Source organism: Neopsephotus bourkii, unplaced genomic scaffold, assembly GCF_033783945.1.
Source record: "Neopsephotus bourkii isolate Nb327-2 ecotype Australia unplaced genomic scaffold, CSIRO-AGI_Nbou_v1 NB_1768, whole genome shotgun sequence".
In the NCBI taxonomy this organism is placed as follows: Eukaryota; Metazoa; Chordata; class Aves; order Psittaciformes; family Psittacidae; genus Neopsephotus; species Neopsephotus bourkii.
In genome coordinates, this window is record NW_026902242.1 from 1,129,213 (window position 1) to 1,149,497 (window position 20,285).

The 20,285-nt window shown below is 45.4% G+C and overlaps 1 protein-coding gene across 4 annotated transcripts in view; it reads left to right on the top strand.

Annotated features, from left to right (window-relative positions):
- Window positions 1-14,423: 14,423 nt before the first annotated feature.
- The window catches only part of AGAP1 (ArfGAP with GTPase domain, ankyrin repeat and PH domain 1), a 319,948-nt gene continuing 314,086 nt past the window's right edge, over window positions 14,424-20,285 (top strand). For 2 of the 4 annotated variants that reach the window (XM_061379186.1, XM_061379187.1), the window contains exon 1: window positions 14,424-14,921. In XM_061379186.1, the coding sequence (XP_061235170.1) occupies window positions 14,759-14,921 (163 nt within the window). In that variant the 5' untranslated portion in view covers window positions 14,424-14,758. The remainder of the gene's footprint in view (window positions 14,922-20,285) is intronic. The other 2 variants (XM_061379188.1, XM_061379190.1) reach the window with 1 other exon arrangement.

Here is a 20,285-nt window from a genome sequence, read left to right on the forward strand (position 1 = left end):
GCATGTTGCCAAGTTTTAAACAGGCATGGCTGTCCATTTCCTTGACTGACCCCAGTTAATCAGCACCCAGCTTAAGACAGAGGAATAGGCATCCTCTTCTCCCCCCTTGGAAATGCTCAGCAGTATCTCACTGCACCGCTCACCACCTTGCCAGATCACAGGAAAGGTTAGTTCAGTCTAACAAGCTGCGTTGGTGAGGTCAAGAGGAGCTGCCTAGCTAAGAACATAGAGAGAATCACACCTTGAGCCCCCCAAGCCACAGCCAGCTTCAGCTCAGATACAGTCTTCTGCAGTTAATATCTTACTTACAAAGACCCAACTTAAAACAAAAAATAGAAGCAGAACTATAATTTGTGAGCTCTTTCCATTCCTGCCATTAGATGCAGTATTCAAATGCTTCATGTCCTATGGATTTATGCAAAGTAGCGTAACATTCTATCCAATTCCCTTTTTGTGCTTGGTTGCCACAGAACTCGTGTTTCCACAGAAGTAACCAAAAGCTTGTTTCAAAATGCCAAATTGGATGAAGACAGCTCATTAAGAGCAGGTAAAGACAGGAGGTGACTACACTGAATTGCTTCTCCTGGTTTCCTGTCCAGGCAGCTTGGATGCGGCTTTAGTGGTTCAATTGTTCAACCTCAGCCCTCACTTCCCTGCCTCAAACAAGTGATTTTGAGCAAGCTCAAATAAATGAGCTGAGGAAATTGAGGCTGTTCAGCCTGGAGAAGAGAAGCTGTGTGGAGACCTCAGAGCAGCTTCCAGTGTCTGAAGTGGGCTACAAGGATGCTGGAGAGGGACTCTTCATCATGGACTGGAGTGGTAGGACAATGGGAATGGCTTTAACCTGCTGCAGGGGAGGTTGAGATGAGCTCTTAGGCAGAAGCTCTTCCCTGTGAGGGTGCTGAGGCGCTGGCACAGGGTGCCCAGAGAAGCTGTGGCTGCCCCATCCCTGGCAGTGTTCAAGGCCAGGTTGGACACAGGGGCTTGGAGCAACCTGCTCTAGTGGAAGGTGTCCCTGCCTGTGGCAGGGGGTTGGGGCTGGATGATCTTAAGGTCCTTTCCAACCCAAACCATTCTATGATTCTATGAAATAAGATGGTGACAAACTCCAATGGTATCAGTAAGCTCTTTGCTGAAAACACTGATAATCAACCATGCTAGCCTCTTAGTTTACGTGTGCCATTAAGCTTTCACAGGGAAGAGCCTCAAGCCCTAGGTTAGGCTGCTCAAAGCCACTGAGGACAATCAGTATTATCAGAGCTTTGACAGCTCTACCATAGGGCATTACTAAGATGAAAAGGAGATTGATTATGAATAGTCTACGTTCATATCTCATCAGCCAGTTCATTCGTGCCAATATGAACCAATTGCGCCTCATCATTTGTGCCACCAAAATGTGCTTTCTCCAGTTGCTTTGCAGGAAATACACAAGTGGGCTGTAGCAGTAGAGCTGCCAGTGCTAAGCAGATGAAATGTAATGCCTGGGTTAAACCAACAAGAACTTTCACTAAGTTTAGGCTATGTTTAGAGAAAACTTTCTCTGGCAAAGTGTCAGTAGTCTCCAAATCCATTGCTTTCAGGCTTAAAATTGCGTCCTCACAATAGACTTTCTTGCAAGAACATCTACTCATAAGGAAGCATGTAAGGACATGGAACTCTTAAACAGCTTCTCCACTTATTTTGTTTCCTTTTTTATCTTTGCAAGGATATTGTACATAGATACCTGCAAGCAGTTTACATGAGACAAGAGAAACTGTTTGCCCCAGAGCAAGGGTTCATGTCAAGTGCTGGGATGTTTTCTTTCTGTCAGTTCAGAGCACTGAATTCTAAAGTCTAACTTGCAGAGATAAGGATTTGCTTGCCGGAGTTCATCATTAGCTTGTCTAGAGCTGATCCAGGCAGCTTTTAACACATGTTAATGGTTTATCCCAATCAGACAAATGCTGAAGTGACTATCACCAGCAGGACCCTTCAGAAGGCAGCCTGCTTACTTTACTAGAAACCAATACACTGGCACTGATCATACCAACTCACATATCAACTCCAGTGTCTTCTTACTTCAAAAGGTAGATTGAAGTGACAGAAAGAGGCTGGCAAGACACAAAAGCTGCTCCTCCATCATATGCATTATGCCAAATCATCATGAATTTTCAGATAAAAGTCTGAGATCTATGACAAACTCATAATTCTATCACACCTTCTTGCATCATGGATAAAAGCAGAACTAAAAGATGACCATGACTTCAACACTAACATTAGTCACAAACCCCTACAATATCTCTGTTAACTTCAGTTGCCAAATGACCAGTAACCTCTTCTTGAAGAATTAACCTTTTGAGGCTAGAGAATCCTGCTCAACTATGTGCATAATGATTTATTCCCCACCTTGCATTTCTTTGGCACCTTCTTTTATATTATACTGATTATGAAACCCAATTTGGCCATTGTTGAGATGATTTTCTTTGCAACAATGCCTGTTTCTATCGCTATTACACAGGTACTTCAAAGCAGCTGAGAGCAGCTTAGAGCACTTTCAGCATCTTTACAGTTCATCTTCTTCTTTCAGGTGATGCTGATTTATAACACCCATGTGCCATACAGGTTGAATATTGAGCCCATTGTACATACCCAAGCAAGCATTTGATTAACTGCTTCCAGATAATCTGTCCCAGAAGACTGCGGTGAAAGGATGCAAGTCTGTTGGCAACCCCCACTTGGAAAGACCCCAAGTTTGTTTCATTCCTTACACTGCCCACCCTTTTGCTACATGCTTCAATATAGATCAGGTATGATTAATGATATTTAACCTGTCTATCCCTGCCACCTCTACAGTTCAGCAACAAGACAAATGCGCTTCCAGCCAAAAGACACCTTGAATTTGTCTCCTTACTAAATTCTGAAACACTTTATGAGTGGTTTTGGATTCCTTTCTTTACACAGAAAAAACCTGCTGTCAGCCAACAGTCTAACAAAAGAAGACAACTCACCTTCCAAAGGCAAATGCTAGCCAGGTGCCAGTTGCCACAAGAAGCCAAACACCTTTCCTGGTACAGTACAAGATTCATAACCACAGCAATGCTGGAAGTTCACGTATGCCAGGCCCTAAACTGACCCATCTATTACATAGCTTTCATGCCTGTTCTGCTCTGAATGCTTCCTAGAAACACCTAAACACTGAACCATTTCAATTGTCTCTCTAGAGCAGGTAGAGAGTCTCAATCAGAGGGTGGTCACAGCACATCCCCTGGAATCTCCTGCAGGAAGAGAGTGTTACTGACTGCCTCTTACTGGCCCTGTTAGAAAGAGATCTATTAGACAAATGTGATCAATTCTTGTATTTAACTGCCTTATTTCCTACTAAATGCTACACTTCATGTTGATTCTGGTTTTGCTTCTAACATCAGAGGCAGTGGTGATTGTCCCTGCCACTATGCAATGAAACGTCCCTTTGGAAGGTTTCTGTGCAGACTGTTTAGAGCACCCAGCAACTCCATTACATCTTTGTTTTGGTTACTGTGACAGGGGAATCTCCAAGTCACCCTAAGACTGCTCGCTCTTGCCACAGTAAATGAACTGACTGTTACAGAGGGGAAGTTTTCTGGGAAGTGACTCTTCACTTCCTTGTATTTCTTTGCATGCTGTAATGCTGTTTTGGGTATGGAGTTGCTTCACTTTACTCTGTCCTTCCCAGCTGCTTCCTCACTCAGAGGCACACTTCCTCTGGGTATTATTTTCACAAGGTTTAAAACCCAGAGTTACCACATCGTGATTTCTGCTTGACATTAGGCTCTCAAGAAAGAACAAGCTCCTATGAGTACTGTAACATTCACTGGATCCCAGCCACAACCCTGGCGAAAAGACTAGGTCCTTCACTTGGACTCCAAGAATGCAGAACTGGCATGCAGCTGTAATCACTACTGAAGCTGTGCTCTTCATTTTTAGTATCCACTAGCAGACCTAGCTACCTTAGAGTGATCCTTGGTGACTAACCCGGCTCCTAGAGCAGCAACCCAAACCCAGTGTGAGGATTTGCCCCTGAGCTTTACAACTGATCCTTACCATGCACCCACCCCAGCTAGAACTCTGACCCCTGTCGCCGAGAGGTGGGGTCTCAGGCCATCAAATCAACTCTTTCCATCCACAGACATCATTCAGATTGGCATCAGACAACAAAGTTTATGGGCAGGAGTGGTACATCCTTGGAGTGCAGTCTTAACTGAATCTGCAAGTTGATTTACTTATTACCTGGAGAAGGCTCCTTAAGGGGAGACCTTAGAGCAGCTCCAGTGCCTAAAGGGGCTACAGGAAACCTGGAGAGGGGCTTTGGACAAGGGCCTGTAGGGACAGGACAAGGGGAATGGCTTTAACCTGCCAGAACAGGGGAGACTGAGATGAGCTCTTAGGCAGAAGCTCTTCCCTGTGAGGGTGCTGAGGCGCTGGCACAGGGTGCCCAGAGAAGCTGTGGCTGCCCCATCCCTGGCAGTGTTCAAGGCCAGGTTGGACACAGGGGCTTGGAGCAACCTGCTCTAGTGGAAGGTGTCCCTGCCTGTGGCAGCGGTTGGAACTGGATGAGCTTTAGGGTCCCTTCAACCCAAACCATTCTAGGATTTAGATGTGAGAGCCATGATAAAAAGTTCTTCAAACTAAAGCACTAGCTTCCACTTAAACCTATTATTTCCCTTAAAGAACAGGTATAGAGCTGAAATCAGCTTTTGAAACTTCTGCCAAGTATTTCATGGTAGATAACATTTCCCATCCAGATTTCATGTTCTGCAAGGCAACGGCGATTTCAGGTCTACATAGCATGCATAGCTCCAGCAGATGTGCACATGTGTTTGTCAGCTGTATGAAGAATTAGTTTTCTATCCCATTTATTCCATCCTCAGGCTAAGTAACAGAACCACTGCTGCAATAGTTTATCTCAGCTTTGAGAATACTCTATCCCAGGTTACATACAGCTTAACACCACAGGTCTATGTGTGCCTCCAAATTGCTCAGGGAGTATTTAAAGGTCTGCTACACCTTTTTCAAATGAAGCAGTGAATAGACCAAAGCACAAATTGTGTTATAGTTCTCAAAGCACGTAAAGTGCAGCTATTGGAGACCACTGCAGCAGTTTTTCTCTTGCTTTATTAGATTTCATGATGGCTGATTTGACTTTGAGCCTTTCTGATTCAGCCAAGACTTTGTAGCATTGTCGGGAGCACTGAGGATTCTGCAGTCATCAAGATTCAGCTTAGGGCCCAAGGATAATGGGCAGTCATACTTGTGACAGCCCACATGACTGAAAAGAATCCATTCCATACTTTCATTTACTTCATACCACCTGCTATTCAGAAAACTAGTGCCAAAACACCCTGGTTTTTGACCCTTGAGATCTGGGTCAATAGCACTCTGTTGCATTCTGTACTGAGCTAAGGACAAAGGGCAGAGCTTTGCCTGCATCCTACCCCCCTGCCTGCAAAATGCAGGTCCATCATGTCTGTAGTTTCCTCAAACCTCTTGAGTTCAAGGAGACCTAAGTCTATATTTTATCTTGCATTTCAAAGTAGTGACACAAGTTGAAACTGTAGACAAAGATGAGGCTAAGCTTTGAGGTGTTTCAGCTTTGTATGCTGCTTTGAAAACAAAGCATTCCACACTGCAGGCTTAGGAACAGCTCTGCCTTAGGAACACTTTCAGGGACATGATAGTGCCACTGAAGCAATCCTAAAAGTAACAACTTCTTTGAAGGGTGTCACAATTCAGTTTTCTGGCTTTAAATGAAGTGTTGTCCTTAAAATACCCAAGACCTCTTTTGAAAGCTGCTGAACCACACTTGACCTCCCTTTTTAACAGTGTCCACCTTCAGATGCTGGCAAAGGAGACAAGCCCTCCCCTCTGCAGGCATCAAACTTTGCAAACAAAGGCAGCAGAAGGGATCTAAGCAGCCTCTGCAAAGCACAGGAAATGTTTTCCAGCAGACAAAATACATCTGAGCCCATACATCTGAGTCCTGACATCACCCTTCAGCTGCTTATTGTGCAAGTTGAACAGTGGCTATGAGCAATGTCCAGCTTTTGGAAGCTTCCCTTTCACTCTAGAGCTGGTGGCAGTATTTTCAATTGCTAACAGCTCCTTAAGGCCCTCATCCCATTCACTTCTTAACTCTTCCATTCCTCTTCATTTCCAGTGAGTTTATCTCACTTTAAACATGCAATACAACCCAAGCACAATCTATTCATTCCCCTCCTAAGCACAGAAACAAGATCATCAACAAGATCATCTGTATTATTTGCCTTCTTAGTAGCAGTACGACAACTCCCTTTTACACAGGGCTTCTCTGCTGAAGGACCCATTTCTGGTGCTCCTGAGCACTTCAAAATGGAAAGCTGTGGGGCCAGGGCTCAGACCTCAACAAAGAAGCTGCATAAATTTTTGGCAACATTTGGCTTTAAAATCTCCTCCTCCAGCTTGCTTCAATGGTTGCACATGACCTAGTGAGCAGCAAATAACACTGCTAGAGGCTAGAATTAGACATAAAAGAAATCAGCAATTAGCTTTGAAGAAGGGATATAAATTATCCTACTTCCAAGGCAGTCACTTCCATCCACGCGAGGAAGCACTCCTTACACAGGATTTCTGGCCTTTGCTGGAGGTGATCTTCAGTGGCATCAAACATACACCTCAGGTTGTGCACATTGACTGGAAGCAAGGTTCCCTCCCTGAACTGCAACACTGCAGAAACCCCTTCCCCACTAGAGCAGGTCCCAGCAGCTCCCAGTTCCAAGTCTGTGGAATGGCTCATGGCATTAGCTCCACATTTCTCAGTAAGCTGGAAGCAAGTGCAGCTGACACAGGTCAGGTCCAGTAAATCTCAAAGGAGCCATCATAGGAACTGCAATGCCAGAAGGAGATTCCTTTACAATTCACAGCCAGTGGATTTAAGTACATGAGTATTTGTTCCAGGGGAATTCAAACCTCTTGCATTTTATAAATCAACAGGTTATAGGGTAGTCCCCAGCTCTCTCTGTTAAAGATGTGTGTACTAAAAGGCATATTGAGGTAAGAGTTCAACTACTAAGGGGAATCAGACACAACACTTTGAGTGGCAGACTGCATATTCCTAACAGCCAGCACAACAAACCTGCATTTTAAACTGCAATAGCTGGGTAAACTTTGGACGTCTAGGACATGAGGTCCCTTGTGTAGTTTTAACTTACTGACCTAGTAAGTCCATGCACATGGAAGGTAACATGAGATTTAGGCAAGTCCAAAGCATTTCTGGAAGCTAGCTCTACATAGAAAACAAGACACTTCTTTACTATGCCCTTTACAAGATTTTAGATCTAATGCTTATGAACTAAGGCACTCTTAGTTCAACCAAAAGTTGCCTCTTTGTTAGATGGTCAGTGCTAAGTTCTCCCTGTCTGTAATAGCTGCTGAGCACTCTTCACGAGCCTCATGGTATTCCATTTATTACGGGGTATTAAGTTTCAATTGACTATACCTGTTTGCCAAATTCTTTTTTGAAACTCATGGAAAGTTACACTGGAAAGAAAATTCATACCCAGCTTCAGAAAAACAACCCAAAGCTTTATTTTATTCAGTGATAACAGTTGTGTAATGGGTACACAGGAAAGAGCTTTTCCAGATCAATGTGTACTTAGCAGCAAGCAATTGATGAGCAGGGTCCCATGGCGCCCTTGTGATATTGAATATGAGTCCTGCCACCATAAGAAGCTTGTTCAAAGCTTGGAAGCCCAGAGAACATGGGGTTTTTATGTTAATGTTCTGATACATGCCTGGTGAAGGGCCTTTGAACTGCAATTAATTACTGCAGAGGGAATAGCCTGGCTTTTGCAGCTGGGAACGTTTCCAGGACTCTACCATTAAGCCCAGTTTATGAACAGAACTAGGTCAGACAAACCTAGTCAAGTCATAAGCAAAATGTGACTGTGGAGATGTGCCAGAAGCTCTTCCTTGTCTCTACACAAACAGCCCATGGGATTTTATAACATCTTTATGAGAAAGCTACAGCTACAGAAAGGGGGCATACAAGGTGATGCATACAGGCAGTGAGCACCAGACCCTTTCCAGGGAATTCTTCCTGGGATCCTTCCACAGCCTGCACTGCAGCGCAAGCAGGCTCTGGGAGCCCTGTCTGTGTCTTGACAAACCTGTGAGTTGTTACTCTGTGCGCTGTTAAGCAGCACACAGACACACAGTAAACCCCACCAGATTCTGTGGCAATTATGCCCTAGATGACAGCCCTTTGGGAACCCTTTTCAGTGTTCAGGAATACTGTCTGCTGGGGATGAGGGGCTGACTGTGCTGCTACAGCTTGCAAGTCATCCCATGGGGGAATTGCTCCCACAGGAAAGCTGAAGGGCTGGAGTTATTATGCCAGGTAAGTATCACTTATTTTGAAAGGCAAGCTCCAAATAAAGGCAATTTTAAGTTACACTGATGTCAAATACATACACAAATAAACACCATCAGTAGAACTAGTGTCTTTGGTACGTGGCCAGACCTGCCTGTAACAAGCAGCAGGGCTGTATTCCAGATGTTCTGCCTTGCCTTCAGACCAAAGGGAACATCTGTGGCAGCCCAAGGTCTGTGAAGTCTCCTGTGAAGAATTCCTATTCTGGAGGGGGAAAGGGAACAACAAGGGCAGATCAATGCCTCCTTCACAACAGGAAGATCTGTACTGCTCTTTAGACCTCCCATAATGGAGCATGCTTAGTGTTTCAGCGACAGGTACATCGCTAGGCTGAACAGGCCCAGCTCCCTCAGCCTTTCCTCATGAGAGATGCTCCAGACCCTTACTCATTTTACTAGCCCTTCTCATCCCGTTTCTTCATTCCTTATCACTAAATGTTATACGTGTTATTAAAAATTAAGGTAATTGTTCTAACAGATCAGTTTCAACTACAGTGACCTTTCCTGTGGTGTTTCTGCATTAAACCAATAGCGTGTGTCTGAAAGTTCAAAGGTAACAACTGAGCATGCAGTTTTCCATAACCGTTAAAGCCCTGGCAGCGTACGACAGCTGAAGTGAGATCCAGGCTTAACATGGAATTATGCGGCGAATCAAATATTGATTCTCCGTCAGTAAAGTGACAACAGCAACAAGCTTAGAGACGCTTTCATGTAATCATATTTAGCCATGATAAGAGCTCAATGAAGTGCTGAGTATCTCAGAACTGGCATATGAAGCTGTCACTGGATTCAGCATGGTATAAAATTCAGGATGTTAGCTGAGCCCTGACCCAGGGTACCCATATCACATCACCTGCAAATGAACAGGAGCTTTTATTGCACATGATTCAAGCCTTATTATCATAGAATCCTACAAGGGTTTGGGCTGGAAGAGACCTTAGAGAACACAATAGAATGGATATTCAGTGGATATTAAAGCTCATCCCCTTGTCCTGTCCCTACAGGTCCTTGTCCAAAGCCCCTCTCCAGGTTTTTGTAGGCCCCCTTTAGGTACTAGAAGACTGTTCCGAGGTCCCGCCTGAACCTTGTCTTCTCCAGGCTGAAAAAGCACAACTGTCTCAGCCTGTCTTTGCTGAAATGAAACTAAGCTTTGGATAGCACAGGTCAAACTTAGGACTTAAAACCATCTTTCTTCACCTGAAGAAGCCATTTATTTTCACTGTAAACATTTGAAGTCCCTGCTTTAAAATTAGAACAGAACTGTTATCAGTCTAAGCAAAGCACAGCTTCCAGATCCGAGCAGTGTCTTTGGTTTAATGAAGATAATAGTGCTGCAAACCTGTAGATACTATAAATGGTTTTACAGTGAAACTCAGATTAAGAAGGAGCCAAAACTTGAGCAGTTGAAGTGATGGTTCCTTTTAACATTTCAGGTTAGTGAAAAACTGAATCAAGAGGTGACTTTAGGGCACCTTTCCCCATGGGGTGAACATATGTTAGCTCATTGCTCTGCAGCAGAACGCTAGTATGCAGTTCATTTCTAAGACCCTTACAGCAGGATAATTTGACCTCACAAGGGATCTGTGCTCTCATGTTCAGAAATGCAGGTTGCTTTTGCCAGCCCACCTTTTTTTCCAAGTGGATTTGGTACAGAACAGCATTCTCCCAGTTAGGACAGGAACACTGAGGAGCGAGCTACAGCTCTGACAAATGCTTGTTGTTGCTACTCCATAATTAGTATTGTTTGAGCTAGTTGGCAGCTCTCCTAGAACAGATTTCACACTCTGTGAATGAGGTTAATTCATTAGTTACATTTGTTTCAAAGCCTCTTGAGCAATCTAATCACTCTGTAATAGTAACTGACTGACCCACATCTTTACCCAGTAAAATAACAGAATTTCATCCCAATTTGTTACCAGAGGATGCTTAACCTATTTAAGTTTTCATACTGACATTCCACTGCAGAGTATGACAAAGATCATTCAGGAAAAGTTGATGTTTCCATATCTGTTTTCCACATGGCTTTGATTTCAGCCTTTGCAGCAATGGCAGTATTAGTAGGCACAAAGATGCATCTCTCACACTCTATGTCCTGTATTTTTTCAGACACACCCTGCATATTAAAACAAAACACTGCTTGTACCAACAATAATCACATGAACAACCAGGGTTCAAGATCCTGAACGGACACTGATATAGTCCAAGTCAAGTGAAATGTTGCTCACAACTGTTAGGTTCTCTTATAACTTCTCTTGGAAGGCCCAGGAGTCCTTATGTTCTCAGTTTTCTCAGCTAATCCCCTTTCTGCTAGGTCTACAAACAAGCCTCTGTGTCTAGCTGGCTGTGATAGCTGAGTGTATTTACATTAAATCCTGGTATAGATCAGGATAGGAAGCTTCAGCTCTTTTTCCCAATCAACATTCCAGCTACTGGTTTAGTAACTACAAGCTAGTCCTGCCTAATTCCCATTTCAACAGTCAGAAAACCTGTTCCACCATGTCAGAAAAAAGCATTAGATGGAGGTCACAGTAAGTGTGTAAATGGAGTTCCACAAGAGTTCTCAATTTCCAAGATCTCCTCTCAAATGTCAGCTTAATGGATTGTGAACTCCGTCTGTAACTTCTCCATGGAGCTTTTCTACAATCATAACTCCATTAAGGTCAAACCCTGTTCCTTGTTTTTACTGACACAGTTCCAAAAGCAAAAATCAGTTGTCCATATGCCTGAAGTCCAAGTTTATCAACTGCATATCCCCAAAATTCTTTCCTGTACCTTCTGTAGAGTTAGGCCATGGTGGACAGACTGGGAATAGCATGCAGTGGATTAGGGTTAGTTATCTGTTAGGAGGCTGAGCCGTTTGTGATGCTGACTCAGTGCTGCTTTCCAGTTCCTGAATACCTTCAAGGAATAAGGTACTGAAATCAGAATGAAACCATTCAAGTTACTTTTTGGAATCGTGGCAATGAGTGGATTTGCCAGATGGGGAGGACGAGTAGGAGCCATCACAGATGCAACTTTGTTATGGACTTAAGTACAGGACCAACTGCATGGGAGCACAGTGCAGTGGGAAGCTTCAATCGTGGGAAGCTTTCACCCTGAGAAAGGAAAATCAGTGCCAAAAGGCTGACCTACCCTGGGGCCAGGACCAGCCTGCATGCTTTACTTAGTAAAGCCCATCAGCCATTCTATACCTGATTGTCTGAGTTTCAATTTTAGCTGATACCTAAAATTGTCTGAGCTTCGTGACTTCCCCAGCCTCAGCAACAAGCACAAATTCCAGTGGTTAGCTCACCTTTGTCAACAGCAAACCCAGAAAAGCTTTGAAGTGCCCAAGTTAGCCATGTCCCACACCCAAGAAACCCAAAAACCTGAATTTGAATTGATGCTCACAGCAGCAGTGCCAATTCACATTAAATGTTGATGGAGCGCTTCAGATGCCAGACTCTCTAGAACAGAGTTTAATAGCCAAGAGATGCATCCAGCATCACCAGCAATGCTGAAACATTAGCCTGAAAGCTAATCTCAGCTACAAGCACTTGCAAATACTTACTGTTACCAGCCTTCTTACACAGAAAATCTATGTAAGCTGCAGCAATAGATTACATTTTGCTCTAATTTTACATGAAAGCTATTATGTAGTAGAAAATCAGGGTAGCAAAAGCTTCACAAAAGGTCTATGGCTCAGAGTACTACAAAAAGGCTTTATATTAACACAGGGTTTTAATGCTCCAACTATTTGTGTGCAGTAGTTGCATTCATTTACAGTTTAGACTACTCTGGGACTTGTTTTCTACATCTGAGCCTGCCACAAATTGTAGAGCTGGAAGAATACAAAGTGTACAGCAGCAGTGGAAACAATCAGCCCCACATACAACAGAGGCTATTGCCTAATTCTTTGCTCTGCTGCTCGCTTTGGCATTTTCTGGAAGGAAAAGCTTCTGCTCCAGATCAGAATAGAGGGAGGAAAAGGGGAGAATTACAGCTTTCAAGTAGTAGCTTTCTACATACCATGAGCTTATCCAAGCAGCTTAAGGTAAATGAAAGTAAAAATCCTCTTAAGGTTCACAGGTTTTTATCAGCACTAACACCTGAATGACACTCCCTAGTGGAAGCAGGGACTATATTTTCCCCACTTTCTTACACAGATATCTGTGACCATATTTGCCCTCTGGCCCTCAACTGTTCCAATGAGCAGAAGAGCTTGAAGAAGAAAATGAGCTGTTCTCCTGCTGCAGAACAGCACCCAGCACTGAGAAAGCTTTAGTCCCTCAGCTTGAATTAAAGACTTCCCGAACTGATGACTGGAATGGGGAAATTTGCAGTAAGTGATTACCTAGGGAAAAATAAGCTCCCTTTGGTAACTGAAAACTGTGATTCTATGAATTGAGAGGCACTGACCCAGACAGAGAAGTCAGGCTCCAGTGATCCCTCAGCCCCATCCCAGTTCTCACTGCTGACATACACAGCTCATTTCATATTCATGGGAGGGTGAAAGCTATTTGCTGTTAATAGGCACAGCTATTCTTCCAGTAACACACTCAGGAGTATCCAGAACCTCAGACTTGTATCACAGCTTCCACTGTCACTGCTATGGTTTGTTTTCTGGTATGAGCCATAGCATCAAGAAGCTTAATGCCTAAGTGTTACAGGGACTATCTACCTATCAGATACTAGTTACTGCGTGTACGGCATAAATTGGTCCCAACTGCTCACCTCAGGAATAATGATGATGTATTGAGCAGCAGTGTCGAACAAGTCCAGGTAGACGACATCAACTGCTTTGCTCCTTGTGCTGAACTGCTTTCTTGTGTTGAAGTTTGCTTCACATTACAGCTTTGCAGTTTAAATCCATAAAATGTTGATGCTAAAAACGGATTCATCGATGTGAATGGCCAACTTTGCACATAGCTGGTTTGCAGATGATACTCTTAATGACCGAGATGCTTCATTAGACCACAATTTTTATGGAGTAAGTTAGATATTTCTGCTTATTCCAGGTTTTTCGAGTGATAACACTGCTGTTTACAATGCTGCTGGGTCTGTGGCTGGAGTCGTGCCAAAGCTTGCAAGGCAGGGCAGCGCTTTACACGCTCGGTGATGTATCACAAAGCACAGCTACGACTTGCACAGGTCAGTGACTTGTGAGCCCTGCCACAGCTATTGCAACCACTGCAGCTGTAAGCAATAAGGATAGAGCCCTTTCACAGTCTCACTACGGCTGGAAGAGACCTCTGGAGATGCTTCAGTCCAACCAGGGCCAAGCAGTGCAGCTCACACAGGAACGTGTCCAGGAGGGTTTGGATGTGTCCAGAGAGGGAGACTCCATAACGCCCCCCAGGCACCCCTTCCACGGGTCTTTATACACAAACCTCGTAGCCGGATCACTTCTAAGATTTCAGCAGGGGCGAGGGGCTCAGCAGAAATGCGGGGGGCCCACGGGCCCATGCTCGGGTCCTCTGTGAGGGCCTTGCCCGCCAGGTTCCGCACCACGGCCTCGTCCCGCACAGGGGGTCTTCCTCCACATGCCGTGCACTGCTGCGCGCACGGGGCCACCCGCGGGACAGCCACTGCTCCCTCGCCCTGCCGCGGAGGCGGCCGAGGGGAGCCGGGAGAGTGCCCGGGCCCGCCGTCGCCTGGGGAAAGAGCGCACCCCACGCAGTACCTAAACGTGTGCCCCCCGACCGCTTACCCCAGGACTACATTTCCCAGAGTGCTGTGCGGCGGACACGGCTCTGGCGAGCGGGGCATGGCGTGGCCAGCGGCCTGCGCGGTGACGTAACCCGGGGGCGTGGCCTGCGTAAGAGCGTGAAGCGGGGAGAGAAGAAGGACGCTGGGGAGGGAGGGGGTGTCGTGGCGCGCGCAGGCTGCGGGGGGGTGCGGGTTGTCCCGCGGAGAGCGGGACCGTGTGCGGCGCGCAGGGTACGAGAGCGAGGCTGGGCCTGCGTGGAGGCGGGGGGGGGTGCGTGAGTCTGAGGCGGGGCCGGCCATTGGCTGCCGGCGCGGGGGGTAGCGGGGGGCGGTGTGGAGCGGGCGCTGTGGAGTTGAGGCGGTGGGGGCCGGCCGGGAGCTCAGCGGCTCCATGGGGCCGGGGCCGGCCGGATCGCGCTGCCCCGGCGCTGCCGTGAAGTGACAGCGGGCGGGCAACGGCGGCGGCTCCCCTTGCGGGCGGCGAGGTCAAGAGCTGCTGCCGGCTCGGGGCGGGGGGTCCGGTGAGTGAGGCGGCCGGGGCGCTCCCCCCCACCCCCAGCTCCCGCTGCGCGCCCCGCCTCGCCGCCCGCCGGCCTACGCGGGGGTCTCGGTGCACGGAGGAAAGGCGGCGGAGGGGAGCGGCCGCGCCATGAACTACCAGCAGCAGCTGGCTAACTCGGCAGCCATCCGGGCCGAGATCCAGCGCTTCGAGTCGGTGCACCCCAACATCTACTCCATCTACGAGCTGCTGGAGCGGGTGGAGGAGCCGGTGCTGCAGAACCAGATCCGCGAGCATGTCATCGCCATCGAAGGTGAGACGGCGGCTCCGGCTCGGCGGGGAGAGGGGCAGAGGCGACGGGGGGAGCCCCCCATGCCATGGTCCTGCACGCAGGGCAGTGCTGGCTCGCTGGGAGCAGCCGCCTCCCCAGTCCAGGCTTTATCGGGCGGTAGAGGGGTCTCTTGGCCTGGTTCCCATAGGTTCCCATGCCCCCCGCGGCCCCTCGGTGCGGGTTTTCCTCCGCAGCCGAGGGAGAGGTGAATGTGTTGAGAGCACGGCGCTGCGGGGAGAAGTTGTTTTGCTACTTGCATGCGGACCTGCTGGGACTGAGCTGCGGTGGCGAAAGAGGGATGCTCGCTTTGCCTGCAGAGGGGTGGGGGGAAATGAGGTCTTCTTCGGTGCTCCGTGCGGTTTGTGATTTAAAGACGTGTAAAGTGCGGGCTGCGGTTTAGCGGCGTGTACGCAGGGTGTGCAGCTGGTTACAGAGCGGTGCTGTGCCTGCTCAGCGGTATGAGAACACGTTTGGAGGCAAGATGGAGATAACAGTCTTCTAAGCTTGGATTTATGTGCGTCTGTCCCCGAAGGAGCACTACGGAGACTCGCGAGCTGCTTAGGATGTGCAAAATAAGAGGAAAAATAGTCAGGATTGAGAAGACTGGAGGTATTTTTCTTAACTCTCTCTGGAGTTAAAGGGATTGGACGGAATTGGCCAAGAACATGTGTTTTAAGAGGAAATTGTTGTTTTGCACAAGAACTCCATAAGCTTTGCATTGTGTGCTTTAGCTACTGAAATAGCCTGCCACTGTTTCAGAAGGGGTTCAGGCTAGCAGAGTGTGGTGTACAGCAGCTGAAGCACAGAGCTGCTTAAAAACATCTTGTGTTGATGGCCTGCTTGTCCTTAAACTATATGCGATAAAAAAGTCCTGATGGAAAAGCTGCTATTGGGGCTGTTGTTGGTCTGGCTCTGGAGCAGTGCAGCTTGAATAGATAGACATAATTTTAATAGACAGACACAGGCGTAATAGACATGTTAACGTTTTAGGGGGGAGGAGGCAAACACCCCCCTTTAGTGTCTTGTATAGTGAGTCACTGAGGCTGGCAGTGCCTGTCACTTATTAAAGAACATGGTCCCTAGCTAAGTCTCTGCACCCGACTGAGTATGTGCATATTCTCTGTTGTGTTAGTCACTGTTGAAGTTGTGGTGTGTGGTTTTAGCTTCCTGGAGTCTGGGTTGTGCCCTCCTGAAAGTCATTTGTGCTCTCCTCTTTCACCAGAGATAGGAACAGATTCCTTTGTATTGTTGGAAGGACGTGGCACAGGTACCACAGTCACTTTCTCGCCTTGTGTTTTGGGTTTTTGTGGGATAGATGATGCCTTCGGGGAACTTCCTTTTTTTTTTTAGGTGGCAAATAATACATATTTATGTGGTATAAATGTGTTTCTTGAATCAGATGCTTGGGATACAGTGATACAGACAAGCTGAAGTGGAAGGAGGATGTGAAGTACCGCATGTTATCTTCACAGCGTGCGACTTGCGTTACTCTTTTCATGTATTAATGATTTGTGTTACCGAAGTGTAGCTCAGTTCATTTGTCAGTCACAAAGACTTGAAAACCAAAATAGCAGCCTGCAAATGTGTTCCCAAAGCAGAGTAAAATTTGTGCAGGCAATTTGCTTAGGTTGGACACTGAGTCATGAAACCAGTGGATGTGATTCATGGGAAAGTTTTATCTAGGAAACGTGTGTATTTGAAGTCTTGTCTGTTCTGAGGGCTCTTCAACTCTTAAATATTAAACATTGCATGTAGTTAAAATAACCCCACCAACTTCCTTTTTCTGTTCCTCAGTGATGCCAGCTTGTAAAGCTGTGTGATGGTGCCTTGTTGCGTAGAGTAACAACTTGGGCACAGTTATCTCTGTTGTGGCTGTTTGATTCCAGTTCTGCTGCAAAGAGTTTAGTGTTGTAATGATGCTCCCCAAACCCCAGAACCTTTTGAGTTCAAGGTGCTCAGCTTTTTCACTGGCAGCTGTGGTGTGGTTGGCATGAGGCTGGCATGAGAAAATGCTAAGTAACTTTCTGTTGAAGTAGTTCCTTCAAGCAGAATTAGAACTGTACCCGTTAAAGAAGTCCTGTTAGTTCAGGCTGCTTTAAGCTGCAGCTCTAATCAACAGGTGCTCCTTGAACAGCTCAGATGGTACCTGTCTGCTCAAGAGAGGCTTGACAGCGCTGTAGGAGGTCATAGCTGGAATGTAAAGCAGTTTGAAACTTATTTCAGTGGAGATGCTGTTGTTTGGTCTCAGAATTTTGTTTTCCATATGGAATGGCAGTGTCTTCCAAAATTCCCTGCCAGTGTTCTAGTGTTGGACAGAGCTTGGAGCCACCTGCTCTAGTGGAAGGTGTCCCTGCCCATTGCAGGGGGTTGAAACTGTATGAACTTAAGGTCCCTTCTAACACTAACCATTCTATGATGATTCCCAACACTTCAGATTTTATTGGCAATGTAAGCTCTTCAGGTTTTGAGTTGATTATAGGAATGTTTGGACATACTTGCTGTACTACTGAAATAATGTGAAATCAAAACTGGCCTTTCAGCAGCAGAGGTTTTTGATGTTCAAGTACATGAGTTGTATCTAAACCTAAGAGGGCAAGTGCTAATGCTCCTGAATTGGGTCTTCAATTGACATGGCAATGCTTTTTGCACAGAGATTTTTTTTCCTTATGTTATTCTAAGTTAGGTGTGATACTGCGTAAAAATGCTCTGTGTGGGATTAGTTCGTTAGTTTTACCTCACTGGAGAACTGGTTATGTTGAGGTTCTCCTGTTTCACAGACTTGCAAAGTCAATAGTTTAAAAGCATGTATTTCCATTCTGTTTTGATACGAAATTCATCCTAAGTAGCCAAACAGTTTTAGATGCTGTTATTTAGACTGTTAACTGTAGTAAAACCTGTCTTCATGTGTTCTGTAGTTCATGAGCTCAGTTTGGTGGGTAGATGCATCAGAACTTGATCAGTATTAAGCAGTTCTTACATCAAGAATATTGTGTGCCTAGGTACGAGATGAAGAGAAGGTGAATTTGGTCTTTAAAATGCTGGAGGCATGTGGAGGTTTCAAGGTATGATGGTCTAAAGGTGTGCATTTAGATACCTAAGGGTAGGTAGCTTTGAATATGTCAGCTCCAGTTTCAGTCATCCAGACTGAGACTGGTATTATATTGTTATAAAATGTTCCAAATGATGCAGACCCAAGGAAAGAGAGTGAAAACATTCTAATGCTACATGAAAGGATTTAAAAACAATTCACCAATGTCAATGTTACCTTGGCTACTATTATATAAAGACACTTTTGCCGATGTACTTACTCTGAACAGATGCTAATGCAGCAAGTGTGGAGCATCTGAAATAGTTTGCTATCATTTTACACTTAGCAAGCTCATCAAAACACATTCTGCTTCACTGCGGGGTTGAAGCATGTTTTCCTAACTGGGAGATAACTTGAATCCTCCACTAGTAAAGCAAAGATGCTAAAGACACAGGCTTCAGTGTGTCTTTCCATCCCAAACAGGAAATCTTATTTTATGTATTAATCAAAGGGGAATTTGTGCTTTAATTCTTACAGATGCTATACCAGCCATTGCTCAGTTATGAATTGCTGTCCTCCAGCTCATTTTGTGATTCCTATTCTATTTTTAATATTAAATTGAAAAGTACATTGTGAATGCTGCTTTCAGTTTTGAAGTGATGGCTGCAGGAATAATCAAAGTCTTAGAGCAAATATGAGACCTGTATGCTTGGAAATGAAATGTTCAGGACAGTGCGAAGATGCTCCTGCACCAGGCAAGGGTGGGTGGGAGGGGATGGTAGGAGGTGTAAACCTTGCTTTATTTTCTTGTTCAGTCACTTTTAAAAGTATGGTTTCTTGCAAAGAAAGAAATTTAGGGTGGAGGAAAGGCATCTGATGCATTAGAGGCATATATGTTACCTGATGTGGGACTCCACTTTGCTGTTATTACCTCTTATGGCCATTCTTTTCTTGGAGCCATTTAACTTTGCAGCTCTTTAAATGCTGGTGTTGAGCATGTTGGGGGTTCAATGCTATCATGGCACTGTCTTACAGGAGAAGTCATACTCAATTTTGGAGTTGAGGTTATAATATGTTAACACTTCTGTTGCTGCTGAAGTGTATGAGGTAGCTGAGTTGAAAAATGTATATCCTCCAAGAGCATTGCTTTCTGTTGTGAAATATAAGATCACAGCCCTTTTTTCTGCTTAATGTACTTGTTCTCTCCTGCTTGATGATAGAAAAATGACAGGCGCATCAATGAGCAACCTTCTTTGGCTTCCTAATGTGGAAAGAATATCATTATTAGTTGAAAACATGGGACTTTGCTTTAACTTGCCAGCTTAGTGATAAGGTGAGGGTGAATCACTGCTGCATAGTAGCCGCCTCTTAATAATGCGAGCCTTCCTGGAGATGTACACAGAGCTCATGACAAGGAGCAGAAGCTGATTGTAGTACAAGAGTTGGCATAAAATTGTATCAGAGCCACAGCTTGGAAATCCTAGGATGGTTTGGATCACTCTGAAAACTATTTGAATACCAGGCACTCCCTTTCCTTAGCTATTCTGTTGAAGCAGACTTGGATCCGGCAGCTGGGGACCTCCATGCAAGTAAATAAGCCAAGCTCTTGTGGAGGGGATTTCTTTGGGAATATGTTGTAATGCTTCCATACATCAAAAAAATTACGGTATAGTTCAGATGATTAGGCATAAATGACCAAAGCTGGAAAACCCCCCAAGTAATGCATAAGAGTTTCATTGTGAAACCTTAATAGCAGTCACCTTGTTGAAGCTATAGTTATCATTGTGCTATCGCCTGTGTAATTTGGATCAAGCTATGAAATTTGAAAGGCTAAAGCTGATTCTCCAGAGAGCCATCTTGCTTCAGATTCCTGGGAGAGAAGGCAACAGCAGAGCATGCCGGGAATGGGCTTTTGTGTTTGTTTGCTGGGGGATTCAGGCTGTGTGATTCAGAGGTAGGGAATCTGAACCCATTATCTCTACCCAGTGCCTAAATGCATCTGGGTAAGTACTGAGCATGCATATACATGGAAAGCATTGACTTGGGCAGAGTCAGTGCAATACGTTTGGAAGGAGTCTCCTAATGCCTTTTCCTGCTGGTTGTGATACCTGACTTTGTGGACCAAGTTGTGTGTTAACAGTCACCTAAAAGGAAGCATTCCGTCTTGCTGTTTGTCACCTTTCAGTGTGGACAGATTGATGTAATGCAATACATACCTTGTAGTTTTGGTGGCTAGTATCAAGATGGAAAGACCTTTCTTTTCAATGAGGAAGGTAATAAACTAACGCGAGTGAAAATTCAAATGCTTGTCCCTAACT